Below are 22,588 nucleotides of genomic sequence, written 5' to 3'. Positions count from 1 at the left end.
CAGTGGCCCTAGAGGCTGAGACAGGAGGATCACAAGTTCAAGAACAATCTCAGCAACTTAGTGAGGTCCTAAACAACTTAGTGAGACCCTATCTTTTTTTAAAATAATATTTATTCCTAAGTTTTAGGTGGACACAGTATCTTTACGCTTATGTGGTCCTGAGGATCAAACCCAGTGCCTCGTTATGTTAAGTGAGCACTCTACCATTGAGCCACATCACCACCCCTTTTTCTTTTTTATTTTAAAGATAGGGCTGGGGTTGAGCACTCCTTGGTTAAGCACTCCTTGGTTAAATCTCCAGTACAAAAACAAAATGGAAAATTGGAAATAACTAATTTAACATAAAGGTCAAAAATCAAATAAACAAGGCTGGTGTATAGCTCAATGGCAGAGCATTTGCCTCACATGAGCGAGGTCCGGGGTTTGGTCCCTAACAAACAGACAAACAAAAAACCTACAAATAAACAGTGCTGGAGATATGGCTCAGTGATGAGGGTTTGCCTAGCATGTGCAAAGGCCTGGGTTCAATCCCCAGCACCAAATAAGTATAATAGGTATACAATGAGATCTAGGCAACTACTTTAAAATGATAATTATAATACTCTATTCAATGACATAGAAAAATACATAAGTGACAAAAATATACATTTGGTTCAAAATTTTAAAGGGGTATGTGTGTATTATGAAACCTGCTCATAATGTCCGTGAATGAATTTATAAAAAGACATATGCACCAAAAATATTAGAATTACTTAGCAAATATCTGGGAATTATGAGTAGCTTTCAACTTTACATGTCTTTCTACATTTCTAATAACTACATATTACTTTTATATTCACAAAATAGTAATTTTTAAAAAGGTATTCCCTTTATCACATTAATTCTATGTCTTGGGATTTATCCTAAGGAAGTAATCCAAAATTCAGAAAAGAGGCAGAGCATGGTGAGACACGCCTGAGATCCCAGCTACTTGGGAGGCTGAGGCTGCAGGATTGCAAGTTTGAGGCCAGCTTTGGCAATTTAGGGAGAACTTGACTCCACATAAAAAATGAAAAGGGCTGGAGATGTAACAGATGTAGTATTTAGCTCAGTGGTGGAGTGCCACTGGGTTTAATCCCCAGTGCCAACACTAAAACAAAACAAAACAAAATGTTCATATTGAGTAATTTGTAAAAGGAAATGAAGCTAACAACCTAAATGTCTAATACTTAGAAACAGCCATGTAAAATACATTAATTCCATACTTGCTGACTATGACATGCTATTTAATAAGAAAGCAATTTTTTTATCATCATGTAAAAGAGGGCTGGCTTGATCTGTGTGGCTTCAAAGAATCAGAACCAAAGGGTGGAACCAAGGCAAGGGTAGGTTTTGATTCAGTGCAGAAGAATGTTCCCACCATGCAGGAAGCTGCTTGCAAGGGTATAAGCTCCCTGCCACTGGGATTTCCCAAGTGAGGCTGGCATAGGCTCAACTGGGCTTGAGAAAAACATTTTCCCAGGGGCATCTGGAAGTGGTGATGCTAACCAGGACCCTTCCGGAACTAAGAAATTGCAAGGGAATACACTTCCTTCTTTCTGCTCTTCACTTTAAATGTTCCCCCAAAATAAAGTTCGCTCCTCCCTGGGAGTTTTCTAATTGGCCAGAGACTGGCCTGCAGAAGCCATCTCACAGAGCCTGGCTTCCAGAGCTCCTAAGCCTCCGCCTGAGCTTTGCAGATTGTGAGCACTGCAAGTGCTTAGCAGCAAGCTAAGCTGTCCCCATGTTTAGCTCTGACCTCCTCCTGATGCACTGCCGGGGACCCAGGGCAGCAGAGCAGTATTAGTGCCCATGACCCCAGTGGATGCCCAACAGGCTCAGAGAGCCTCAGCCTGTCCAGCATTGGATGACACCACCCCTATTTGGGGCGCCTTCCAGGCCGATCCCTGGGCCACCCTCTGCTGAGCCCGCGGCTGCGGATGGGCCTGGGCGAGGCGGGGCTGTGATGTCAGCCCGGGAGCCAGGGCGGGCTGCCTGGCTCTCCGCCTTCCCCAGTAATTACTTCATTTACACGGAGCAGGAAGGATCCAACTCAATAATCCAGGCAGACACACTAAAGCAATTATCTATGTAATACGTCCTGCACCATCGCCTCCCTGTGAAAAAGCCGAACCCAGGGAGGAAAAAAAAAGTCCCCTTTGTCTCCCAGCCCGTGCAGCAGCCCCCAGGATTAATCCCACACCCCGCTAACACATTCATCACCTCGCCGGCGATCTGGGAGCCCAGGACTTTTAATAATTCATATCGGCAGCCCGGCACTCTGTGCCCTTGTGCGGAGACACAGAACCCCGCTTGTTTCCGTAAGGAAAGCCCCGTGGCTGTGCCAGGCAGGGCGCCCCAGCCCCTCCTGCCACCGCCTCCTGGAGACAGGCCGAGCCGCAGGCTGCTGTCGGAGCGGAGCCGAGCCTCGGTGGCACCTCCCTCCTACCCCCTCCTCTCCACCAACAGGATCTGCCCGTCTCCTGCCCAGGCTAAAATGCAGCAGCTCAGAGGCTGGAGCTGAAGATTGGACAGTCAGTGCCTGCAGAAACCTCCCCAGCGCAAGGAAGAGGGGATTTGGGGGATTTAGGGCAGGCACCTGCAATGCCCCCCGCCGCCATCTGGACGGGGGATTTGGGCAGAGGCTGCCACTCAGGGCTCCCCCTGCATGCAGGAGATCCTCCGTGGCGTGCACCAGCTGCCAGATAGAGAGCAAGGGGTCTAAAGGGATTTGGGGAGAACTGTCCAGCCCTGAAGGCCACACCTCCTCCAACACTGAATCTGCGCCCAGTCCTCCTCCCCACCAGCCCCAGGGCTCCCCAGGGCTGCTCACCCGGCATCCTGGCTCTCCCCTCCTCCCCCCTGCCATGGCTGGCCTGAGGTCTCAAAGGGCATCTGCCAGTTGCTTCTTCTCCTTTTTCCCTTCCCCTCCACCCCCTAGCTCTCCTTGCCCCTCACTGGCCAGTTCCCCAACCTTCCTCCCTCTCTAAGTGCCTCACACAATAACCCTGGGGCTCTCAGCTGGCGACATCCTGGTCCATCATTATGTCCGCTGGCCCCTCATTCCCACCATCCCCTGCCCACGTACCAGATCAGCTCCTTCGGGAGCTTCCCACTGAATCTGAGACGCCAGCCCTTGGCCCCAACCTCTGAGCCCTGAGAAGGAGGCACTCGGACCCCTCCCACTGAGGAGGCTGAGTCTTGGGGCTGACCTGAACCCGACCCTGGGAACCCCCCTCCACAGCTCCTCCCTGCTGGACTTCCACTTGTTCCATGGGAAGACGCAGGGTGGGGCTGGTGGCCTCTGCGCTCCAGCCAGGCTGGGGGCCCAGCTGGACCCTTGGAGACAGCAGCCCCAAAGCTGCTCTAGCCCAGGGGAGGAACTCAAATGTAATCAATTCAAACAGCATCAGTCCTTACTGGGGATTCTGGAGGGAACTGGGGGCACCAAGAGGTCTATAATTAGCATTCTCAGCATCCATGATCCCCAAGTAATGCTGCCAAGGATGAGGGATGGGGAAGGCAAGGGAACCGCAGTGCACACAGCCGGGGCTCACACGCCAGGCAGGTGGCTGCCAGCCCTGACCGGAGCCCAACCTTCCTCCTCCCACCTCATCCATCTGATGCCTCCAAACAGACTCACCGACTTGCTTCAGAGGTGTGATCCGTGCTGAGAGCACTAACTCTGCCAGCCCCAAGGCACCCCTCCCCCAGCTCAAGCCAGCTGGGGTCCTCCTCCCCTGCCCCTGGGGGCCCCCTTCTGAAGAGCGGGGCTCTGGATCTAATCTGATCTAATCAGTCATCTCTCCGGCTGGCAGGTCCCTGGCGCAGGGAGAGGATGCTGTTGTGGTTACTGCAGGACCCAGCATCTTTCCCAGGCAGAAGCAGCTGGGCATGCTCTATCGGCTCCCGCGGGGATTTCAGGGCCACGTGACTCTCCCTCCCCAAGCTGTCACTTAGGATCAGAAGTAAATAGTCCTGGAAAAGGTTTAACTCCATCCACACCAGTGACAAGCTGCTAACCACCCTTGCAGCCAACCCGCCGGGGAGAGGATGGGGTGGTTCTGCCCACCCTCCCTGGCCTCCCACCACAGGGACAAGACTGCCCCCCAAAGGGCAGCTGGGCCAGCTGCATTCCTAGCGCCTGCCCACAGGGGACTGCAGGGAGCCAGAAACTGCCTGGGGGAGCCTCAGCCTGCAGCCTCTTGCACCCAGCCTGCCAGTGGTCACCTTTCAGCACTGTGGCTGCCCACCCCAGAGAGGAGCATGTTTCTGGGGTCAGGAGGGCTCAGTTGGGGCCCTGCTGCCTCCACAGCCCCAGCCCAATGGATTTAAAGAACTAATATGTAGAGGTGGCTGGAGACCTTTGTAAGACACCAGGGTCTCCTAGTCCTCAGCCCAAATTGGTCTCCAATGACCTTGAACGAGAATGCTAGCCAACCCAGGGGGCACCTGGGTTCTGCATTATGGATGGTCAAAGGCAGAAGCGCTTGGACAAGAGCACTGTGGCCCTGCTTCTGCGGTAGACAAAGATGTTCCCCTTCTCTTGTATTCTCTCATTCTTGCTCTGCCTCAGTTTCCCTCTCTGCAAACCTCTGTGGATGCTGGAAAAATAAGATTCTCGGTGCCAATGGGCAAGCGCCCTGGAAACACTGACTTCATAACCAGGCCAGAAAGATGGGGAGAAAAGGGAGGGTTCTCAATTCAACCCACAGGCAGGCTCACTGGCCTCAGTCCCCCCCCTGCCCTTACACCCCAAGTTGGAGACAGAACCAATGAGCTCCTGCGGTCACTTCTGAAAACAGAACTATTCCCAGAAGCAGGCTTAGACAAAGGGTGCCCACCAGGCCCCACCCATGTGGTAATTTGTCTTTATTTGTTATCAAAGTTGATACAAAAAAAAATTAAGCCTCTCTTCACTTTGAATATGATTGAGTCTCTTATTTTTTTTAATTTTTTTTTAATATTTATTTTTTAGTTTTCGGCGGACACCACATCTTTGTTGGTATGTGGTGCTGAGGATCGAACCCGTGCCGCACGCATGCCAGGCGAGCGCGCTACCGCTTGAGCCACATCCCCAGCCCAATTGAGTCTCTTATTGTGATCATTTGTTTTTAAGCCTGCCGAAGCCTTTCTTTAAAAAGAATCTGCTTTGAAAGGAGTAGAAGATGACCTCCCTCCCAGAGCCCAGGAGGAGCCTGGTTAGTTGGGATGGGGGACATTGAGGAGATTTGGGCCACACACCGGAGTGAGTGCAGTCAGGGGAGGTACTGGGGGACTTCCAGCCTAGAGCAGGCCACACGGAACTGGGACTCTCAGGCCAGAGAAGCATGCACAGCCTAGCGGTCCTGGTGGAGAGGGTCCCTTGGCCATCTTTTCCCCTTCCCACAGCCTGGCCGACATGTCAGGCTGGGACTCTGGAAAGCCGCTCATTGAAGGTGCAGGGAAGCTGGGAGCGAGGGCCCAGCGCCAGGCAGGATGGATTCAGCCCATCTCACCTGCCGGCTCTGCAGGACTTGGCAAGGCTGCCTGGCCCAGGCAGGGGGAGAGTCTGCTTCCAGGTAGCCAAAGATGAGGGGTCCCGGAGGTCTCTGGCCTTGAACTTATGAAGCAAAGTGGGGCTGGAGCGAGAGATTACAGCCCCTGGGACGAGTGTGGGAAGGGAACAAGGACCCTAGCCCCCCAGCCCCCAGAATCCTCAGGCAGCTGGAGAAGTGGCTGATAGACGGGCCTGCTGGGAGGGTTTCCTCTCTGGCAGACAGAGGGCAAGGGCGGCAGTGGAGGCCCTGGATCTTCCAAGAAGCCGGAGAGAGACTGTCACACTTCTGGGTACCCATGGGCTCAGGGGGATGAGAGGCCCAGGGGAGGATGGGCGGGTACTGTGGCTTCACCGTGGGGAGCCACATGGTGAAGGCAGCATCAGGGCCGGCACCAGGGTTCCAGCAAAGACCAGTGGAGTGCAGCAGAGAGGACAGAGTCCTTCGTCTCAATCTAAATTCTCTCCCTGTCAGCCCAGTAGAGAAGTCAGACGGGTCTGGAGAAGGTTGGGAGGAGGGATGAGGGGGACAGGATTCCAAAGAAGGCTTCTCTGAGGTCCCGCCTCTGCTCTAGACTCGCCCCTGTGGCTCAGGATCAAGTTCAACTTCTCAGTCGCGATTCAGTCTCTGAACACTTGAAGTGTCATGGATGCCCCACGCCACATGGGTGGCCACTAGAAGGATGGATTCACTGTCCCTCAGCACCCACTCCTCACCCTGGACCTTATCCACGCGGGCCTCCCTCCCTCCGCGTGGGGAGCAGGAAGGGGAGCCAGCTTGGGTCTCTGATGACCAACCACAGCTCCATCCTGAACTCAGCGCCTGGGAACCAGCTTCTTCTCAGCCAAACCTGTTTTCCTCACCTGCAAATGGAGCTCAGACTACCTTCCTTCTCCCCACCTCCTCCTTCCCTGTATCTTCCTTTCTGAGGACAGAGCTGCTAGGGCCAGAATTGCTACCTGTGACTTTCCACCTGCCTGCCTTCTGGAGACAACAGAACAGTCTTAGTGCACCTCACTTCCTGGGCCTCCTCTGGGGTCCCACAGGTGGGGTCTGTATGGACTCTCGGCTATCCAGCACAGCCTTTTAGGGGTCACCTGAGTGTCACCACCCAGCCCTTCGGCACATGGGAGAGAGCGCTGGCTCCAATACCTCCATTCTGAGCAGCCCCTGGAGCTGGTGCTGCCCAGCTCACCGTGTGCCACCTGAGGATTCTGGCACCTTCTTGGACACAAGGAAGAAGTGACAGGGCTGGGTGGGGCTCCCTGGGTGGAGCAGCAGCTGGGGTTTATCAGGGATGTGTCTCTGCAGGACACGTCCCTGTCACATCTCCTCCCCTGCTGACTCTGGAGAGAGAGGAAAAGCTGCCCTTGGAGACAGTACTGATTCTGTCCTACAGCGGGGTACTTGAGCAGGGAGCCAGGGAAGGACACGAGGCCCCAGAAGAGAATTCTTATTGGTCAGGAACAGGTGGCACCTAGCCAGATCTTTAGGATTCAGAAAGAAGTCCACCAGACCTACGGTGGTTGAATAGTGGCAGGGGAGGGTCAAGATGGCCCTGTCAGCTCCTGGAAGGCAGCACCATCAGCCTGGAGAGAATCTGTGGGTCACCATGGAGCGAACCCCTAAAGGCCGGATGTGGCTGATCATGCGTGCTCTGGCACCCTCTTGTGGATAAGATGGAAAGTGCATATGTGCTGGTAATGGGCTTTACCCATCTCTCTCTCCCTCTCTCCTTTCCCCAGGTACTGCAGATTGAACCCGGGGAGCTTTACCAGTGAATTCTCAGCCCCGCCCCTTTAAAAAAATTTTCAGACAGGATCTCACTAAGTTGCCCAGACTAGCAAACTGGAACTTGCCATCCTGCCTTAGCCGTCCGGAGTAGCTGGACTTACAGGTGTGCACCACCACACCCACACACACTCTGGTGTGTGGCCCAAATCTCCTTATCCACCTTTTCACCTTTTGCTTTTCTTTTCTCCCCACACCCTCCTTCCTGTCAAATGACACCTTCAAACTACAGGTACACTGGAGTAACACATCACTTGTGGGTACCATATGAATCCCCCCTCCCAGACACCATGAAGGAAAGAGCTTACTGAAATACAATTATCATGCTTGTTAGATCCTGGGAAAATATCAGTATTTGCTTATTGAAATTGATCCATCCATATTGGAAGAATATGTCTGGATATCTCAGTTTTATTATTACCTCTTGGGATCCATGTCTTGGGTCCTCAGAGTTTCTAATTCATCTACCAACACAATGTCATATATCTGGGTAGGGAAAAGACTTAAAATCAGCATACTTTAGTGATGGGGGCCACATCAATGTTTATAGTGGCTCCATTCACAATGGCTAAGCTATGAAACCAATCTAGGTGCCCTTCAACAGATGAATGGATAAAGGGAATTCGGTATGGATCACACGATAGAATATTACTCAGTCATAAAGAAGAATGGAATTATGGCATTTTCCAGTAAATGGATGGAACTGGAGACTATCATACTAAGTGAAAGAAGTCAGTCCCAAAAAACAAAGGCCAAATGTTCTCTGATATGCGGATGCTGACTCACAATATGGATGGGACAGGGAAGAAGAGAAGCTCATTGGATTAGACAAAGGGGAATGGAGGGAAGGGAGGGAGGATGGGAATGGGAAAGACAGTAGAATGAATGGGACATCACTTTCCTCTTTTCACTATGAACACACAACCAGTGTAACTCCATATCACGTATAACCACAAGAACGGGAAGTGATGCTCCATGTGTGTGGATGATCTGTCAAAATACATTCTACTGTCATGTACAACTAAAAAAAGAACAAATAAAAAGTTAAAAAAAAAAACAGAGTGGGAATGGATTATAGAGGCGAATGTGAAAATAAGGAGCGTGGACCAGAGTCTTCCACTCACTTTTTACTAAGGGTTCTTGGGCACGTTCCTCGTCCGGGCCTGGGGGGAACAGCTGTGGCATTACGTTACTGTCACAGCCTGGGAAATCCTGCAGCACCGGCTGCCTCCCAGCCTGACTTCCTCCCAGCTCTTCGACCTTGAACAATTTATTTACGGTCTGGGTTTCCTAGTTGTTTGCAAAAATAGTTGGGAGTTGAGAGAACACGCTAAAGCGCTCAGCTCTGAGCCGCTCCTGCTGCTACTGATGCAGTACAGCCACCGCGTTGCACACAGGGACAGGCGATGAATGGCAGCCGACACTTCATTACAATATGTGATAGGACAATGTCATCTATGTCCCAGACTTTCTGGCCACGCTGTGTCGCCCCTGCCCTTGAAGAGTTTCCCATCTAGACCAGCGCTTCCCCATTGCATGGTCCCCAGAACAGCAGCATCAGGGTCACCCAGAAACCTACAGAAGATGCAAAGTCCGGACTCCTTGAATCAGAAACGCTAGGGTAGAGCCCAGCAATGGTTTTCAATAAACCCTCCAGTGACCTGGATGCACACTCGGGCTGGAAGATTACAGATGGAGGTAAAAGGATACACATAGAAACAATTAAATGCAGAGGGCATCCCTGAAGGAGGGAGGTCCTGGGCAGGGTTTGAAGGAAGAGAAGTTGTCCTCAGTGGACCCAAGCCATGTTGGAAGAGGGAGCAGCGCTCACAAGGGCTCAGATGCTGGGAGTCAGGCGTGTGTGGAGGGACCCACAAGGGCTTGGTGTGGCTACAGGAGAGGGTTAACGAGCAGACTGGTAGTGTGGGAGGTGAGGCTGGGAAGGGAGGCAGGAGCCAGATCATGATGCCTTTTAAGTGCCTAGAGAAGGAAATGGAGAATGATAGGAACAAATTTGTACCCCACCCCAAAAAAAGAAAAAGAAATACTCTTGCAGCACCACGGCCCAGAGGCAGGCAGAGTCACAGAGCAGCTGCAGGAATGACCAGGTGAGCTCCAGGTGCCCTTGACAGTGGCTGCAGGATATGGACAAGGGGGTGGGGGCCAGAGGGGGAGGGGTAAGGACCCCTGGGGGGAGCAGGAGGGGGATCTCTGGGGTCCTGCCTTGTGGGGAAGGAAGAGTGCAGAGAAAGAGGAGGGGGGTCACATCTACACAATCAAGGGGCTTGGGAGCTAGCTCCCAGTGGGCGGTTGGAGGAGGAATTAATTATGCTTCTGCAGTTTACTCCCTGTGCTTTCTCATTCTTTCTTTCATTTCAGCAAATATTAGGTTCCCAACACGTACCAGAAACCACCACCACCAGAATGTGCTCTTAAGGGTCACGTGACAGCGGGGAACATTAGCAATAAATAAGTAAACACATGCACTTTCTAATGTTTGAGTAGTGGTAAGTGCAATGAAAAAAAAAAGAGTGATCGAGGAGAGGCAGGGACCTCAGAGGGACTCATCAGGAAGGGCCTCCCCAGATGGGCAGAAACAGGAGAGAAGTGCTCCCAGGTAGAGGGGTCAACACGTGCAAAGGTCCTGAGGTAGGGATGAGTTTGACATGGAAGGAAGGAAACAAGAAAGTCTGTATAGCAGGCCAGTTATACGAGGAGACCAGGGAGGTGAGCAGAACCAGAGAACACTAGATAAGTTTTTTGTGTTTTTTGGTACCTGGGATTGAACCCAGGGATACTTTACCACCGAGCCACATCCCCAGCCCCTTTTATTTTTTATTTTGAGAGAAGGTCTCACTAAGTTGCTGCAGTTGGTCTCAAACTTGTGATCCTCCTGCCTCAGCCTCTGGAGCTGCTGAGGTTATAGGCATGCGCCACCACTCCTGGCTCAAAGGTAAGTTTTTTAAGAATAGGTGGAAAGAGGTAACATCATAAAAGTGCTTAATAAACTGTCTAAAGAACCAAATGTATATTCTGTACATCAGGAATATTAGGATAGTTTCTAGAAGAAAGAAAAAAATATATATATATATAGTGTGTGTGTGTGTGTGTGAGAGAGAGAGAGAGAGAGAGAGATCTTTTTTACCACCCCCAGACCTTTTTATTTTTTATTTTGAGACAGGGTCTCATTAAATTGCCTAGGCTGACCTCAGACTTGCAATTCTCCTGCCTCAGCCTCCTGAGTAGCTGGTGTGTGTTCCTGTTCCTGTGTCCAGCAAAGGAACAGTTCTCTTAACTGAATCAGGAAGGATTTAGATTTAATTTTAGGGAAATTCAGGCTGTAAGAGCCATGCGTTAGCAGAACAGTTTCCAAAAGAGATTATTCATAAGAGCTTTTTGCTTTTAAAAATACGGCCAGTCTTGAGCTGTGGGATGGAAAAGGGACCTCTCAGGGTGTTGGTGGATGAGAATTTCAGAGAGGAGAGGGAGGGAAAGGGTCCGCTGTCCTGGGTGGACTGTGGCTCCCTTGGTGGAGCCAGGCCCCATCCACCAGGCAGCAGCGCCCTGCCATCTGCAGATTCAGGGGGCAGAGCAGGCGGGGAGTCCGCAGGCCTGAGCATGCTGGGCCTCACCCATGGGAAGGAAGCCAGGACCCAGCCTGGCTGGGAGGCGGGGAGACTGAGGCCAAGTGGAGGGAAATGAGTCCAAGCGAGTGGTGTGGACCAAGCAGCCCACAGAGCTGTGTCCTCTGCGTCCCTGAGAAGTCCAGGGTGGCTCCCCGAGGAGCAGCTTCAACTGGGAAAAGTCAGGGCTGCCCCACCCCCAGGGGCCTGGACACACACACCTCCACCCAGAATCACAGGTACCCCTGTCCAGAAGCAAGAAAGCTGGGCCTGGCCCGGCCACCACAGCCTGTCTTCTCAGTGAACACCACACACCTGCCCCTTGAGCTCCACCTTCCTCCCCTGTGCCCCACTGCCCCAGCTCCTGCCTCTCCACCACTGTCTGGTTTGTCCAGAACGCTCTCCTCCGCTTGGTTGAGCCATCTCCTTCCACCTGTGCAGCCCAGCCCAGTGCCCCACCCACCCCACCCCAGAGAACTTTCCGTGATTGACACCAGCCATGCCCAGGTCAACGTCAACACAGACAGACAGACAGACAGGCCTCTCTCTCTGCAGCACTCTGAGGCCTAGGGTGCCTTCCTGGCCACTCACAGATCCCACGATGACTTTGACGAAAAACCAGACCTTTTTAATCACCTCCCCCTCCAGAGGTGACATCGGTGACAAGGACAAAAGTAAGACCAATGGCGATATCAGAAAGGAAACTCCATCTTACTCACTTGATGAAATACACGGCTCCTTCCTTCGTGGAATCCATCTCCCAGCCCTTGGGCAAACCTGCCAGGAAGCAGAATCACAGGATGAGAAGGAAGGCTCGAGAAGGCTCGGACTCCACTTGTCCCCGTCGGCCCCACCAAGCAACCTCGCGCAGGAGGCCTGGGCCTGGAGAGGCAGGGAGGTCCCCAGAGCAGCTGCGGGGGTCCAAGCAACCATTTCACCTTATTTTGCCTATTACTTCTAGCACCTAAATTTCTAGCAAATAATGAGACAGGTGGCAGGGATGGGACATGTCTGACAATGAGCAAAGCCACTGAAAAAAACATTGGGGCTCACCCACTCATTCCACAAAGCTCTTCTGAGCAGCCACACTGGGCCATGCCCCGGGCCAGCCCCAAAGGCTTAGCAGTGAGCCACCAAGGTTGTCCTGAAAATGTCCTCAGGATCATGTGACCAGCCCCCTTATATCACAGAAGTGGAAGCTGGGACCAAGGGCTGTCACTTGCCCCAAGACTCGGATAAATAGCACCTAAGATTTGACTCTAAAAGTCTCCAAATCCCAGGCCAGCCATGTGACCTCTAGAGACCCACAGAACCTAGATGCCCACGTGCTGAGGGCCATTGCCAAGTAGGAATGACGCATCGAAATTTCCTTGCCAGCGTACCCCATGTTAAATGGACTTGTCTTGGAATTTCGCTGTTGACATTGCATGTGTGTTTGAGAAAGGTGACCCTGCTCAAGGATGAGGGTGGATCCAGGATTAGGGTGTATCCTGCAGGTTTGAGGAAGTATCCTGCTCCTTGGGTTTAGGGCTTCCCGGTTTAAGACAAGTTTAAGGCGTTCCCAGTTTAAGACAATATGGGTTTTAGGGAAGTTCGAGGTTGAAGATTATTGCTGCTGGGAATAGGGCGTTCCTGCTGCCTGAGTTCCCGTTGAGTTCTCGTGAGGTTCAGAAAGTATTTGGAAAAAAAAAGCCTCCTGGAGTAGGTGAATTGGGCGGCAGCAGAACTGGGATTTCCCCAGAACGTGTGTGTAGAGGCCGGTGTGAGTTCGGGAATAAAGAATTGCTGTTTGAATCGACAAAGCTGTGAGTGGCTCGTGATCTTGTGCCCAGCCAAGACTGAGGCACCCACGGAAGTGCTCAGAGAGGAGAACCACAGGATCTCGGTCCCAAGGCCTAAATCATGAAGGAAGCTGACCTTGGCAGGGGGCAGGAGGGGTCCCGGGCAAACCCCACAGGTGGGTACGACAACTCTACCTCTTAAAGGGAACTCTGTCAGGCACTAACTCATCCGTGTCCTGTGCACTGTCCTCAAACAGCCGCCCGGCCCTGTCCCACAGACTCCCTCCTCCCACGGCAGAGGAGGAGGTTCCTGAGAGCCCTAGAGAATCCAGTGTCCCCTGGCTGAGGCTGGGAAACAGGTGGGAATTCTTGTGACAGAGATTCCCAGCCACCTTTCTGGTGAGCCCAAGCATCTGCCTTGGGTAGGAGATCTTACAAGACATGGCCCTTCTCTGTTCATCTGACCATCTCCTGGTCATCTCAGCTGTTTGGGGCACACCCTGCACAGAGCACAGCCTGGGTCCTGTGGTGTGGCAGGTCTGGCTTCTGGTCGCCCATTTTATTCACTTGTGTTTATCAAGGGGTCTGTAGTCTCCTAGTTGCTGCTTCAGCAAAACAGAACCGCTAAGGAGCCCAGCTTCTGCCCAGGACTTGCCCCGGGGAAACACCTGCTACCACCTGAGGAGATCTTCCTTCCCCTAAGCCATGCCTGTCACCTCTGTTAGTGCTTCTAATCTGCACAGCAATATTATACAATAGGTGTCAGCCCCATCTATCTGCTGACAGATAAGGAAACTGAGACCCAGACAGGTTCATCAACTTGCTTGAAGCCACACAGGAAATGTCTGGGCCGGGATGTGAGCACTGGTCTGCTGTCTTTAAAGCCCACACTCCTTCCTCTGTGCAACTCCATAAATGCTACTTGTTCCCCTCTGTCCCTGTGGGAGGATGCTCCCATTCAGAAGGGCGTGGGTTGGCAGCCTCCCCAAGTAGAGGGATCCCCCATTGGGTCAGAATCATAAATAATCCTGCCACTGTGATGTCCCCGGGCAGGAGGCCAGCGTGGATTATGTCCCTTGCCTTTTTCTAGCAACTTCCCTCCACACTGCCCTCTCTGCCTGGGCAACACCAAGAGCGCTTATGTTCCTGTCCAGGCCGAGTGCCCGCCGAGGCAGCTGCCCTCCCGGCGAGCTTCGGGGGCATCTTAACCCCTTCCCAGCTGCGGAAGGCCAGTTGGCTGGCCAAAAGAGATGGGCCCAGGCTCCTAGTCATCTCCCATACTGATGGTGGACTTGACTCTGAATGGCCGGGACCCTGGGGCAGCAATAGCACCAGCCCCCTAGAAGAAAAGAGTCCTGGCCCCGGGTGGTAGGAGGCCTCCCTTCAGCAGTTACCTCCCAGTGCTCCTGTGTGCTCCCAGCCACCTCCTAGTGAGGTTCCCAACCCTCTCCCAGTTGTTCAGATACGGAATCAAGCACCTGCAAGTAGAGCCAGGACCTGAGCTGAGTCTCTCCACCTCCAGAACTTAATGCACCCCCAAGGGCAGCGGTGCACACCTGTAATCCCAGGAGCTCGGGAGGCTGAGGCAGGAGGATCGCCAGTTCAAAGCCAGCCTCAGCAACTTAGTGAGGCCCTCAGCAACTCATCAAGATCCTTTCTCTGAATAATATACAAAAAAAGGGGGGGGGGCTAGGATGTGGCTCCGTGGTTGAGTGCAGGTACCAAAAATAGAAATAGGCTCTGGGCAAGTCGAAACCCTAAGCCAATATGTCCAGCACTGCCAGCTGAGCCCCATGAGTGACCACATCTCTTGGAAGCGGATGCCTGGTGTCCAGTCAGGTGAAGGCTGGGCTGGTGGGAGATCCTGCCAGGATGCTGCCCACAACTCCTCCTCCTACTGGACTCAGAACAGAAGGGGTCCATCTGTGGTCACTTGAAGGACCCCAGTCCTTCTCAAGCCTGGCCTCCCTCCCGCTGTAACTCAGACGGATCCCTTTCTCTTTGACTGTTCCGTGTGCATTGTTGGCCTGTCTGTGTCCCACCTTTCCCAGCGGGCTGAGAGGTCACCAAGGGCAAGGGAGCAGTCAGTGATGACCTTGGCCCCTCGTCTTTCCTGTTTCTCGCCAGCTTGAAGGAGTTCCTATCAGCCAAGAGGGGTTATTTACATTTCAATTGATTAAAATAAAAAATTCAGGTCCTTGGTAGCACTAACCACATTTCCATGGCCCACATGTGGCCAATGGGCAGCAGAGATGGAGAACATCACCAACCAGGCTAAGAGCACTGAGGGCTGGGTTCTGCCCAGTCCAGGAACCTCAAGATAGAAGGACTTGACTGGGCAGGGGATGAGAGAGGAGTGAGATCTGTGTCCTCCAGTGTCTGTCCCAGATACCGAAGGTCAAGGTAGAAGTTAGGAGAGACCCGGAGGTGAGCATGGCCCCTGGCAAAATGGCAGCCCACAGGCTAAGTAGAGGCCACCCACGGAGAAGGGGAGCAGAGCTGGGGCCCAGGGCTCCTGTAGCCACCTCAAGATTGTGCTTCCTCCATGATTGTGAAGGCAGGGGCAGCGGGCTCCTTACCTGGGCCGGAGGAGTGTCCACTCTGGATGGGTGCTTCTGTACCAGGGTGCACCCAGCTGGTTGACTTTTCCTCGTCACTATGGAAGGATCAATGAGAAAGGGTCAGGTTCAAGAAAGGCTTCCCTGAACAAGGCTTCCCTGAACAATCCAGATGCCTGACGTGGGAGCCCCCGACGCTGCCACGTGAAGGTCTGGTGCCTGGTCTTCAAGAATTTGTGACCCTTACCCACTTGAATCAAACTGTGAAATATGATATATTAAGAACTATGTAATGTTTTGAACGACCAACAATAAAAAAATAAATAAACCAATACATAAAAAAAAAGAATTTGTGACCCACTGGGGACCGGTGCATGGAAGGATGCTTACAACACAACACAGCAGCAACTACTCTCCCCCCCCTCTAGCAAGGCACAGGAAGTGGAACGCTAGCAAAGAAGGGATCGCTCCCTGGGAAGATGTTAAAATTGGGAGCCTTCCCTCAAGGGGCCACACTGGAGGGGACTGCAGAAGTCAGGTGGGGGGTCCTCCCAGCAAGTCCCCAACCCACAACTTCTCTGATGCATGAGAAAGGGAAGAGGCTGTGTGAGTGGAGCTGGGTGTCTGCAAGGCTGTATATTTTCACTCATGACATTTCCTCCCAAACAGATTATGAATCTGAGGTCTAGAATGGGGAAAGGACACCCCCAAGGTCACAACCAGTAAGTGATGAAGCCAGTTTCAGACCTAGACCTGTCCTCCACAAATGCCCAGCTCTAACATCTCACACCCTCCAAGGCTGGCTCCAGGACAGTGCAGACACTCTGGGCTCTAGGTCTGAGGGCACAGGAACCCATCAATGTTTCTCTGCCCCCAAGATCCAAGTGACACAGATTTTTCCAGAGTCACATGTGACCTAGCATGAAGCACCTATCTTGGTCAATTCAGGCATGCGAAGGAAAGGACTCACAGATGCCCTGGATCATTCAGGCTTTAGGGGGAGGTGGTCTTGGGGTCTAGGACAAGACTTCATTCTGTGTCTTTAAGGTATGACTGATGTACAATAAACTCCACTGTTGGGCTGGGGTTGTGGCTCAGCGTTAGAGCGCTCACCTAGCAGGTGAGGCCCCGTGTTCAATCCTCAGCACCACATAAAAGTAAATTAATTAATTAAAGATAGTGTATTCAACTACAACAAAAATAAATAAATAAACTCCACTGTACACCTCTTCCTCCCCCTAGCTCTTATCCACCGTCCCCTATAACACTGATCTGCTCTGTCGCTCTAGGTTAGTGTGTATTTTTTAGAGTTTCTAGAATTTTACATAAATGGAATCATATAAGCTGGACTTCTTTGTCTGATCCTTCCTTCCTTCCTTCCCTCTTTCCCTCCTTCCCTCCTTCCTTCTTTTGTTCCTTGCTGTAGAATTTATTTCACTCCACCTTAGTGCTGAGTAGTGTTCAGGACGCACCAGCATAAGCATCCATTCTGTTGACGGACATATGGGTTGATCTCAATTTGGGACCACAATAAATAAAGCTGCCGTGACTATTCATGCACATTGTGCGGACACGGGCCCTCTTTTTCTCGACTCCATTCATTTTTCTCTGAGGTTGGACACCTGCTACAGGAAGAGTTTTCCCAACTGACCAAAGAAGAAACAAAGTCACAGTTCTATGACCCCTGAACCCTGGAGCCACTTGGGAGCCATTGGACAAAGTGCCTTATTCCTGGGCTCTGGTCTGGGCTTTGATCCTGGGAGGCAATGGGAGGGGAAGGGTTTGAGGGAAATGCAGCCCCTCACCCCTCCTCTTGAGCTCCCCTGAGACTTCCCAGCCCCCCACCCCACCCGGGGCCTGACCTCTGCTCACACTCACGCTGCTGGCTCCCTCGGACTTCCCAGCTGCCTCCCGCCACCTGGATGGTGTGGACCACCGCATCACACCCTCAGCTTCCCACCACAACCCTCGGCTTCCTCTTCTTGTCCTTCCACTGTCCTCCTTCGTTAGTCCCTGGGCTGGCACAATGCAGCCACCCAGCACTGGACTGATGGGAAATTGGACCTGGGAGGACCCAAGTCCACAGACCCCAAGCTCTGTTGGGCCCTGAGCACCACTAGAATCTGCTTTAGGGTCCCTAGTCATTTGCTGGATGTTCCCAGGCCTTAGCACCATCCTGCCCCCCTGCCATCCCCCACCTACCCCGACTGATCCTGTATCTTAAGAGAAGGAAAAAATAAAACCATCAGGCCTCCCAACATGCCCAAACACCCTACCCCCAAGTTCACCACATTCTCACCCATCCTTTAATTCGTCTCTGCACTGGAGAACAGGCAGCCTTCTCCCATTCAAAGCTAATCCCCTGCCTGGGCTACAGACCATCCTTTCCCTTCTTTGATAGAAATGTCACTCCACTGAGCATTCCAGGCGTGCACTGTCACTTTCTCCCCCCACCCCCACCCCCGTGGGGTCCATCACTTTCTGGTCCGCTCCCCTTCCTGTCTTCCACCGCTGAGCACTCTGTCCTGGCACCATCTCCCTGCAGCTTCTGGTCACATCCCTCTCCCTCCTGACCCAACATCCCCCTTAGAGACGAGTCTCTCCCACCTCCAGTCCCTGCCTCCAGCCACCCCGGGCATCAGCCCACTGCAAGCTGGTTTCTGTCCCCAGCCCCACCCTGAAACCACTTTCCATTAAAGACGCCCTCACCCCCAGTGTTCCTAAATCCAACAGACACTCCAGTCTCGGGCCGTTGGCTTCTCTGCCGAGTTCCACATTGTTGGCCACTCCTTCCTTCCCCCTTCTCAGTATCCCTCTTCCTTCCCTTCGGGGGCAACACTCAACAGGTCCTGGTGCTGCTCACCCCATGACCCCTTGACCCCGTTCTCCTTGTTGGCCTCTTTTCCTCTTTCCTGTCCCTAAACACAGTAATGCCCTTCTCACCCCACCCCTCCCACACTCTGGGCAGTCCTGCCTCTTCATAATGACCCCTAGGACTCTCCTTTCATCAAGATGACTCTCTGGACCCCTGTCTGTCTATCCAGCTGTCTGTCAACACCTCAAACTCAGTATGTCCCCTGAACCTGCACTCCCCCTAAAATGAGTTTCTCTTCCTATTTGCTGATCTCTGGCAAACTCAAACTGGAAATTCTGAGATTTATCTTTGCCCTCCACAATATCCAGGCGGTAGATCCTATTCCTAAAATCCTGTCCCTACAGAAGTCTTTCTTCGCCAGACATAGTGGCGCACACTTGAAATCCCAGTGGCTCAGAAGGCTGAGGCAAGAGGGCCGCAAGTTCTAGGCCAGCCTCAGCAACTTGGCCAGCAACTCGGAGAGACCCTGACTCTAAATGAAATATAAAAAGGGCTGGAGAGTGGCTCAAGGGTTAAGTACCCCTGAGTGTGATTAATATATATATATATATATATATATATATATATATATATATATATATATATATATATATCTCCCTTCTCTCCCTCCCCTTCACCTCTGTGCTCCCCACTTGAATTCAGGTCCCCCATCAGCTTTCTCCCAATTTTCCATTTTCACCATTGCTTCCTGAGTTTCTCCCCCGCCTCCTGCCCAGCCTCAAATCATCTCCCCTTTAGCTGCCAGAAGATCGTTCTGAATGCAGATCTGACTCTGTCAAGACCTTTGGCTTCCCACCTCCTACAGGATGGAGTCCAAACATGTAAGGCCTCTCTCAAGCTGTCCCTTTGTGACTTTTTGTCCTTGTCCTCTGCAGCACCCCTGCATCCTCCACTCCACTTTACTGAGCCCCATAGAGGATTCTAGTGACCCATGTCCCACCGTCAGTGCCGTCCGTCCTTCCATGGGCCCCAGCGGCCAAGCCCCCTTTGGCTCCCACCCTTCAACAAGCTCAGCCCAAATGCTTCCTCCTCCTGGGGAGGCCCCTGAACTCCCTGCACAGTGCTGGCTCTTCCTTCCCCCTTCTCCTAGAGCCCCATGCAAAATAGATGCTTCCAGAATGTATCCGATGATTTCCTAAGGACTTATTTGTGTTTTCTTCCTATGACTTTAAACAACAACATCAACAACAACAACAACAAAAAACCCTGTCGTTTATTTATTTATTTTTATCTCCAGTGCCTAGTGAGCAGTAAAGAGTAAATGCTTCAGATGTGTTTGTGGAATACAAGACAAAAAGAAGCTGGAAGGCCAGCAGGAGACTGGGAAGAAAGAGCAGGATGAACCCCTTCTCTAGAGTACCTGGGAACTGGGAGAATTCAGATCCGCAGGAACAGGAATCTCTGACAGAGCGCTCAAGAAGCTTTTTTAACAAAGCCTTTTTTTTTTCAGTCAGGGTGTCCCCATGTTGCCCTCAAACTTCTGGGCTCAAGCCATCCTCCCACCTCAGCCTCCTGAGTAGCTGGGACTGCAGGCACGTGCCACCATAGCTCCTGGCCCCGATGATCCTTATGGACTCTGAAGTCTCAAGCCCCTGAGGGAGGGCACTCTGGTTTTAATCCTGGAGAAGTTCTGTTATTCAGGAACCTGACCTAGGGTCAAGAACTTTCGTGGAGTTGATTTCTAAGATAATATAATGACAGCATCAATTAGGATAATGGTGGCAATAATTACAAAAGAAAGGCCCTAAGCAAGTGTGGAAACTGACAAACACCCAAGAGAACACTCTGCCGCTTGGGCTCCTGCAAAGGCAGGCTGGTTAGAGAAAAGCGGGCAGGACAGCCTGCAGATGCCAGGCTTAGACCAAGATCTGACTGACAATGATTTTATCTTCGACAAGCAGTTCCAATCTCTCTGGACCTGGGTCCCCCACCTAGACAACACAGGGACTGCTTCTGGGTTCCTTTTCACTCTCATGCCCGGTGAGTGACTATCTTGAAGAAGAGAAAGCATGTCAAGTGTGGGTAACAGTCCAGAATGCTGTGCTTCTAGACTTGCTATCTCATTGGAAGATTTCTATCCTGGCAAAAAAAATGACTATAGGAGAAGCGGGCCAAAAGAGGGCCACTTTGTTATAATGAGATTATGCCACAGCCATTTTGGTTTATGAAATTATTATAACAGTGCTAATAAATTACTGAGAGTAGCAAAGACTCTCTCTCCCTAAAGATTGCTACACATGCAGTGGGTGGCTAGCTTCTCCTGTCCCTTGACAACATTCCAGCAGGAGGGGAGAAGAGCTGCTGGCTTTGGAACACTGAACCCATGGGTGAGGGGACGCAGGAACCGGGTGGCAGACTCAGTCCCCTCCTGGACTGCATGTATCTTGTCACTTAGCTGAAGTCTTCAGGTAGCAAGTAGGGGAGGGGGATTGGAGATCCACCTTTGGATCTTTCTGCCCAAGGAGGTGAAAGGATCCCAGGCTGGGCACAGGTATGGCTGTCCTCCTGGGGACCTCTGTGGTCAGGGGAGACGGGAAAGGCGGCACCTCCCTGTCCTGCCCTGCCTTTCTAGCTAGGGAATACAGAGCCTTTGCTGGACTTTGACCCATTGAGGAAAAGGCGGGAGACACATTCAAACAGGCATCCCGATAAACTTATTAGTCATGCCCACCGTCCCAGTCCCTCCTCCCTCCGGCTTGTTCCCAGCCCTGCCACCTTTCAAGTTGGAAAACTTTAAAGAAAAATAATGAAAAAAAAAAAAAAAGGAGAGGAGAGGAGAGAGAGAGACCTACGTACTTGATGAAGAAGATTCTCCCACCGCGGTCCACTCCGTAGGTCCACCGGCCCGGCAAGTCCAGCCAGTCAATCTCATCGGCCATCTCCGTGTCCCCGCAGCCCCTCTAGCTCTCTGCCCTCCTCCCCCGGGCGCCAGGCTGGCGCCCCCACTTTCGGCCGCCTCCTAGAGGCGGCGATGGGGGAGGGGGTCCGACGTGGGTCCGCCCTGGCTCACGGCGTACCTCCTGGGTCCCTGGCAGTGACTCTGGCCTCTCGGAGACGGCGAGCTGGCCGCAAGCCGGGCGGCAGGGAACCAGCGAGCACTTAACCCTGCCCGGGCCGGGAGCCCCAGCCCGACCCCACCTGCCTCCTCCTCCTCCTCCTCGCCGCGGAGCTCCTCTTCGACCGTCTCCTGAACTTTAATGATGGGCAATTAGCGCGGAGAGTAATTATGACGCTCCTCCGCCTGGACTGTTAGCGGGCAGCGCCGAGGTGTCGGTCCCTCCCGGCTCGCGCTGCCCGTCAGCCTGGCGGAGCCTGGGAGCAGCGGCTACGCGGGGAGGATCCTCCCGGAGGGAGCAGGTTGCAGCGAGCGAGCGGGGTGTTGCCTCTCGCTCCAGCTCAGCCCCGATCCTGCACTTGAACCTCCGGCGGCGGCGCGAGGGGGGCGGGGCCAGCGCCGCGGAAGGTAATTCACAGCCCCAGGAGCACCCGCAGCCCAGCGCACGGCCGCGACCGAGAGCTTTGAGTCACAAACCTGAGCGACGTGTCCAGCCACCCAACGGAAAGGGGGAAGTGACCAAACCTGGCTCTACTCGGTGGGAGGTTAGGACGGGAACAAAGGTCAAATGCACGGAAGGGTGGCGCGCTGGGAGCAGTGAGGGGCCCTAGGAGTCCCTTTCAGCTAAGACGTCAACCTAACCAGTCAAGCTAGTCTTCACCTTTCCTTCCTTGAGCACTTCCTCCAAGAAGCCTACTATGGTTACGTAGAATCATAGGGAAGCCTTAGGAATACTCAGAAACCCAACAGCTTTTAAGTCCCTCCATATATGGCAAAAGAAATAGAAAATTATCAAAGAGCTAATGAATGTGCTCTTTGTACAGAAGGCAAGCATTTCATATTGGTATCATCGGAGCCTACAATTCTACTATCTCAGGGTCTACATCAAAGATGGGGTGCACTCAAGCTTTCCCTGTCTATACAGCGCCTGCTCCTGGGGATCCAGTTTGGTGTCCACTGTTCCTACTCCTGTGCCAAATCCAAGGGAATAATTAATTAAACCATAAAAGATATGTCTCTTGGTTTTTTAAAGTATGCATTTTTTTTCTTTTCTTTCTTTCTTTCTTTTTATTTATTTATTTATTTATTTCTAGTACTGAGGATTGAACCCAGGGGCTCTTAACCACTAAGCCACATTCCCAGCCCTTTTTAATATTTTATTTAGGGACGGGACCTCACTAAGTTGCTTAGGGCCCCACTAAGTTGCTGAGGCTGGCTTTAAACTCATGATCCTCCTGCCTCAGCCTCCTGAGCCACTGAGATTATAGATGTGGGTCACCGCACCCTGCTAGGTGTGCATTCTTATTGAAAGAGATGCCTGTCTTTAAAGAAAACAATGTGTCACATGAC

General features: G+C 52.3%; 1 protein-coding gene across 13 annotated transcripts in view; it reads right to left on the bottom strand.

Annotated features, from left to right (window-relative positions):
- Nucleotides 1-21,325, bottom strand: part of PLEKHA6 (pleckstrin homology domain containing A6) — a 144,861-nt gene extending 123,536 nt beyond the window's left edge. For 3 of the 13 annotated variants that reach the window (XR_014022516.1, XM_081298116.1, XM_081298129.1), the window contains exons 1-3: nt 20,980-21,113; nt 15,330-15,406; nt 11,689-11,746 (exon numbers count right to left, since the gene is read on the bottom strand). Coding sequence is in view for 11 of the 13 variants with exons in the window: in XM_081298116.1 (XP_081154242.1) it covers nt 11,689-11,746; nt 15,330-15,406; nt 20,980-21,062 (218 nt within the window). In the remaining 2 variants the exon portion in view is untranslated. Of the gene's footprint in view, nt 1-3,661; nt 3,712-11,688; nt 11,747-15,329; nt 15,407-20,979 lie in introns of those variants that run through there. The other 10 variants (XM_081298124.1, XM_081298123.1, XM_081298128.1 and 7 more) reach the window with 7 other exon arrangements.
- Between the last annotated feature and the right edge of the window lie 1,263 nt (nt 21,326-22,588).

This window comes from Spermophilus citellus, assembly GCF_964194105.1.
Source record: "Spermophilus citellus genome assembly, chromosome: 6".
Classification (NCBI taxonomy): Eukaryota; Metazoa; Chordata; class Mammalia; order Rodentia; family Sciuridae; genus Spermophilus; species Spermophilus citellus.
Note: the sequence above shows the minus strand (reverse complement) of the source record. Positions and strands in the feature narration are given on the sequence as shown.